The 6,523-nt window shown below is 46.8% G+C and overlaps 1 protein-coding gene across 1 annotated transcript; it reads left to right on the forward strand.

Annotated features, from left to right (window-relative positions):
* Positions 1–256: 256 nt before the first annotated feature.
* LOC122008879 (probable receptor-like protein kinase At4g39110) lies at positions 257–3,311 on the forward strand. The gene is made up of 2 exons (XM_042564779.1): positions 257–1,152; positions 1,223–3,311. Exons 1-2 carry the CDS (start codon positions 532–534, stop codon positions 3,140–3,142), a joined length of 2,541 nt encoding a protein of 846 aa, XP_042420713.1. The 5' UTR covers positions 257–531; the 3' UTR covers positions 3,143–3,311.
* The last annotated feature ends 3,212 nt before the right edge of the window (positions 3,312–6,523 follow it).

Below are 6,523 nucleotides of genomic sequence, written 5' to 3' on the forward strand. Positions count from 1 at the left end.
GTCCACGCACCATCAATAGAAACATCATACCGTCAATAGAAACATTATATCCCAACGTTCGTCACCTCGACACTTGTACATAATCATAACTAATTTATGAATCCTAAGCCCTTTAAAGTAATTTTAATTAAAATTACACTATTTTAGATTATTATGATTATTATTTTTTAGAAATTTAAAGTCAAATGACTGAAATGAAAGAGATTTGGCATTGGTAAAATTGAGGATGAGAATAGAAATAGGAGGCTCCCTCTCCGGTTTCTAATCGACAACCGACCAGGCTTCCATCGTTCCATAAATAGCATCATCCTCCACGGCCCATCAAAATCGAGCTCGTTCATGGAGGAAATGGCACCATAACAACGATTATATCCGCCTCTTCCTCCTCCTCTTCCTCTTCCTTTTTCCTTTTCCTTCTTCTTCTTCTGCCTGATCTCGGAAGGGATCGGAGAGAGAAAGAGAAAGAGAAAGAGAGAGGAAAATCGATAGACAGAAGAAAAAAGTAACAAACAAACAAACAAACAAAGATCGATGAATTGCTTCTTCGGGCTCCTCTGGGTCATCGCCTCGGCGATGTCGATGGCCGCCGATGCGGCAACGTTCGCCCCCGCCGACAATTTTCTGTTGGACTGCGGCGCCGCTTCCGTCGCCGCGATGCCGGACGGCCGCGTGTTCAAGACCGATTCGCAGTCGGCCCAGTTTCTCTCTGCCAGCGACGACGTCCGCGCCTCCGCCGCCTCCGTCTCCGGCGGCGTCCCCTCCCCGCTTTACCTGTCCGCCAGGATCTTCAGAGATGAAGCCACCTACGGCTTCACCCTCGCCCGCCCCGGCTGGCACTGGATTCGCCTCCACTTCTTCCCTCTCGAAAACCCTAGCTTCAACCTCAGCGAGGCGGTCTTCTCCGTCTCCACCGAAGAACTGGTTCTGCTCCACAGCTTCTCCGTCGGCGATCCCACGGAGTGGGTCCTCAAGGAGTACCTTGTCAACGCCACGGACCCGCGTCTAACCCTTCACTTCTCGCCTCTTCGTAACTCCGTCGCCTTCGTCAATGGCATCGAGGTCGTTTCCGCTCCGGACGCGCTCCTCCCCAACTCTGCCTCCGCCATTGCGCCCGTCGGAGCGACCGTGGATCTCTCTCTCCAAGCCTTTCAGGTAGAGCGTCATGTTGATTGTGAAATCGGCGGTGAAGTTGTGTCTGATTGTTTGTTGGTTGCATTTGCAGGTGGCGTACCGGATCAACGTCGGCGGGCCGCTCATCACCTCCGCCAACGACACCCTCGGACGCTCCTGGCAGCCTGACGCGTCCTTTCTCCAGTCGCCTACCGGGAAGAACGTCTCCGTTTCCCCGGGGATCATCAAGTACCCGGAAGGAGTCACGCCGCTCATCGCGCCCAACTCAGTCTACGCCACCGCCGTCGAAATGGCGGATGCGGAAGTGGCCAACGCCAATTTCAACGTGACGTGGCGCTTCTCCGTCGACCCCAGCTTCGCCTACCTCCTCCGGCTCCACTTCTGCGACATCGTCAGCAAGTCCCTCAACGACCTCTACTTCAATGTCTACGTCAACAGCCAGATGGCCATCTCCGGCCTCGACCTCTCCACCCTCACCGGCGAGCTCGCTTCCCCTTACTACAAAGACATCGTACTCAATGCCTCCGTGGCGGCGGACCAGATCACAGTCCAAATCGGCCCGATGAAGGAACCCGCCGGCCGAGTCGACGCGCTGCTCAACGGCGTGGAGATTTTGAAGTTGAGTAACTCGGTGGGGAGCCTCGACGGCGAGTTTGGAGTCGACGGGTCCAAAGCCGACGACGGAGGCGGCGGCACGAAGAGCACGGTGGTGGCGGTGGGATTCGCGATGATGTTCGGCGCGTTCGTCGGCCTCGGCGCTATGGTGGTGAAGTGGCGGAAGCGGCCGCAGGATTGGGAGAGACGTGGCAGCTTCTCGTCGTGGCTCCTGCCGGTGCACACCGGGAACACGAGCTTCACGGCGAGCAAAGGTTACGGCTACGGGTACAGCACGCACAAGAGCAGCGCCTTCACCTTCTCCTCCACCATGGGGATGGGCCTCGGCCGCTACCTCTCCCTGGCGGAGCTCCAAACAGCGACTAAGAACTTCGACAACAACGCGGTCATTGGCGTCGGTGGCTTCGGGAACGTGTACATCGGCGAGCTTGAGGACGGCACGAAGGTGGCGGTGAAGCGCGGAAACCCGCAGTCGGAGCAGGGGATCAACGAGTTCCAAACGGAGATCCAAATGCTGTCCAAGCTCCGGCACCGGCACTTGGTCTCGCTCATCGGCTACTGCGACGAGAACTCGGAGATGATCCTGGTGTACGAGTACATGGCCAACGGACCCTTCAGGGACCATCTCTACGGCAATGGCCTGCCTCCCCTGTCTTGGAAACAGAGGTTGGAGATCTGCATCGGGGCCGCACGTGGGCTGCACTACCTCCACACCGGCACGGCGCAGGGGATCATCCACCGGGACGTGAAGACCACCAACATCCTCCTAGACGACGCTTTCGTGGCCAAGGTGTCGGACTTCGGGTTGTCGAAGGACGCGCCGGGGATGAACCAGACGCACGTCAGCACGGCGGTGAAGGGCAGCTTCGGGTACCTCGACCCGGAGTACTTCCGGTGCCAGCAGCTGACGGACAAGTCGGACGTGTACTCGTTCGGGGTGGTGCTGCTTGAGGCGCTCTGCGCGCGGCCGGCACTAGACCCCATGCTGCCGCGGGAGCAGGTCAACCTGGCGGAGTGGGCGCTGCAGTGGAAGCGGAAGGGGCTGATTGAAAAAATCATCGACTCCAACATCGCCGGAACCATCAACGAGGACTCGCTCAACAAGTTCGTGGAGGCAGCGGAGAAGTGCCTGGAGAATTACGGCGTCGACCGGCCGTCCATGGGAGACGTGCTCTGGAACCTGGAATACTCGCTCCAGATGCAGGAGGCGAACCCTCCGGAGGCCGCCGTGCAGAAGCAGCAGGCGGCGCCGCCACCGAGGGAGGATAAGGAGGCGTCCGGCACGAGCGCGACCCCGGCGATGGCGGCGCCGAGCACCAACCAGTCTTTCGAGAACTCGAGCACGGCCATGGCGAACGAGCTGTTCGAACAGTTCGCCGGAATGAAAGGAAGGTGAGGGAGTGTGACGTCGACATCACCTGCTTGTCACGACCTAAAAATTTGGTCTATTTTTTTTGGGTTTCTTTTATGGTCGGTCTTAGTCTTGATCAAGTCAATCACATTGCACAAAAATGATATATTCCGTGTTTATGAAAAAACAGAAAAAGAAAAACATACAACAGCAACAACAAAGAGACAATAGCAATTTTGATCCATTTAATCGATCAAAATTTTCACATGATTTGATCGATCAAATCACTTTGGTGCAATGGCTTGAATCAAATTGTTGTTCTAGTTATTCTAATTGATCACAAGACAACACCTATAGAAAGTATACATTAAACTGAAGCAAATGGTTGTCTCAAATTTTGCAAATCATAAATGGGCATTTTAATAATAATAATAATAATAATAATAATAATAATAATAAGAAAGACATCCTATTTTTAATGTTCCTGTAGCAACTATAATTAATTATTACAATGTATAGTAATTTTATAATGGTATAATACTATTTAGTAGTTTTTACAATTGTTTAAAATAATTTTGATTATGATGCGGCGGTAAGAAGAGTTTTTCTAGCACAAGTCAATTACACATTGAAGAAAAGTCAAAAAAGTCAACATGTAAGGATAAGTAAGGTACAGTGTAGGTGCCTCGGTCGATCGTAGGGATTACTGTCCGGTCAGTTAAACGGTCGACAACCAATACTCTAATTAATCGACCCACCGAATGGGCCAGGAGTCCGTGCTGAACAGACTTGTAATACGAGCCGATCGTGGCGTCCGATCGGCTCTGAGTATGACGTTGGCATTGTACTCATAAACGGACCGTCCGACCGGTGCAAGGAATAACACTACGCAGGAGGGAAAAACAATTAATAAGGGGAAGAAAAAACAAAGACGAACACGACATCTGTTAATAAATGTGTAGAAGACAAGATAAAGATGTCTTTGGTTTGTCATTAAACCACACCATTAAATAAGGAAAGACGAAAAGTTATCCAGAAAGATATAAAAAGGATCTACAAGTACAAGGAACAGGTAAGAAAAATATTTATGAGTTCTACGATTCTCTACCTTTTTACTCTCTTTTCCTATTCTAACTTGATCGTCGGAGGACCAACACCAGGGACCTCTTACCGGTCTTGGTTTTGTTTTGCATGATCATCAAAGTCTTCTTGCCGTCAGTGACCACTTTATTCCGGGCTTTCCAGCTTCCTTCATTCGGGAAGGATCAATTTGGCGCCGTCTGTGGGAACGTTGTCTGTATCCAAATAAGAAGATGGAAGACGTTGGGTGACTCACAATAGTGACATTGACGCAAGAGGAACTCGATGCACTAATACAAGCTCGAGCTACAAAAATATTAGAGCAACCACAATAGGTGATGGACGATCGACCAATGCATGAGTCGCCGCCTCTACAGCAGGTCGGCAAACTGAAAGAGAAAGAGAAGATCGAGCAGATCAATTTTCTGCTCGGGAGTGGAATAGAAGACCGATTGGCTCCTATGAGGACTTCCGCAATGCGCCAATTCCCTTTAATCGAGCGTTGTCATGGACTCCCCTGGTAGAAAGAGGTCGAATGGATAGAGACCAGAGATCCTCCTCGGATGTGGCGCCCGTACGGGATGAACGTGTTGGTTAGTCCTAAGAAAATCGTACCGGTTCCACTGTACAAAATTTTTTTGTACAAGTGTCGAACCTTTCCTTAAATAACCTATTGTGTTCTTTAAAAGTTAAATTAGGAATCGCAGACAGAACTTAACATCATTGATTCCAAATTTAACTTATCTGTTCTTAATGGTTTAGATTTGAATCACAAGCGTAACTTAACACTATTGATTCAAATCTACCTAAGTTATTAATTCCATAAATATTAATTTCCAAAATTGGCTTCCAGAACTGCATGGCGAGGCACATGACCTTCTTGGATATGGGAGCAACCACCACCGCCTAGGCAAAGCCTTTTAAGGAAAGCTAATATTTATTTCCTTAAATAACTCTAGGTTAACCAAAAAGAACAATCGAATAACAAATTCGAAAAAGAAGAAAACACAAACTCGAAAAACTATTTCGAAAACTCTAGAATCATATGCCTCTTGTGTTTGGTATTTCCAAAAATAACAATACAAAGAAAACTAGTATGATGCGGAAAATAATTACTAGTTATACCTTTCTTTGTAAGCAAAAATAACCTCTTAATCTTCTACCGTATTCCTCTTCTAACCTCAGACGTTGTGTGGGCAACGATCTTCCGAGATGAGAACCACCAAACACCTTCTTCTTCCTTCTAAGTTTCGGCCACCACAATTCTCTAAGAGAAGTAGAGGTCCGACCACCACCACCAAGCTCCAAGGGATGCAAGAAACAAAACCTCATTTCTCTCCTTCTTCTACTAGCTAGAACCGGCCACCATCAAGAGCTCCAAGAGGGGTTGCCGCCGGCCACAAGAAGAAGAGAAGAGGGAGAAGCTAGGGCCGACCACCAAGGAGGAAAAAAGAGGAGAAGAATCATAGAGTCGTTCACCCATGAAGGCACCTCTACCCTCTCTTTTATAATCCTTGGTCTTGGCAAATAAAGAAATTTAAATAAAAATTTCCTTAATTCCTTTGCCATGAAAAAGAAAAATTATTTTAATTAAAAACAATTTTTTTTTCAATTACAATGGTCGGCCACCTCTTTAGCTATAAACAAGGAGAGTTTTAATTATAATAAGAATTAAAACTTCATAATTTGTCTCCGTAAATTTATAAAAAATTTCTCCAATAATTTATCCCCCTTCATGGTAGATTATAAAAAGGAAATTTTATAAATTAAAATCTTTCTTTTAAACATGTGGATAATTTTCAAAAAGGAAAGTTATCTCTAAAAATTAAAATCTCTTTTCAATTTACAAATAAAGAAAAATATCAAATCTTTTCTTAATCTTTTGTAGAAACTAATAAAAGAGAATATTTAATTTTTAAACTCTCTTTTAAATTATGAACATGGTTAAAAATGAAAAGTTTTCTCAAAATTTAAAATCTACTTTTCAATCTACAAATAAGGAAAGATTTCAAATCTTTTCTTAATCTTTTGTAGAAAGCTTTAAAAGGAAAGATTTAAATTTTAAACTCTCTTTTAAAACCATGATATCCACATAAGAAATAATTTTAATTAAAAATAAATTTCCTTTTAATATGGCCGGACAATCAAGCTTGGGCTCCAAGCTATGACCGGCCAATTAACTTGGCTCAACCTTTGGGTCTTGGCCGGCCCTAAGCTTAAGCTTCAAGCTTGGCTTGGCCGACCACTAATGGTTGGGTAAGAAGGTGGGTATGTGGTGGGTATAAATCTCTATATACAAGAGGCTACGATAGAAACCGAGAGGAGGAATTGGTTTTGGTCTCCCGA

The sequence above is a fragment of the Zingiber officinale genome, chromosome 8A (genome assembly GCF_018446385.1).
Source record: "Zingiber officinale cultivar Zhangliang chromosome 8A, Zo_v1.1, whole genome shotgun sequence".
Taxonomy (NCBI): domain Eukaryota; kingdom Viridiplantae; phylum Streptophyta; class Magnoliopsida; order Zingiberales; family Zingiberaceae; genus Zingiber; species Zingiber officinale.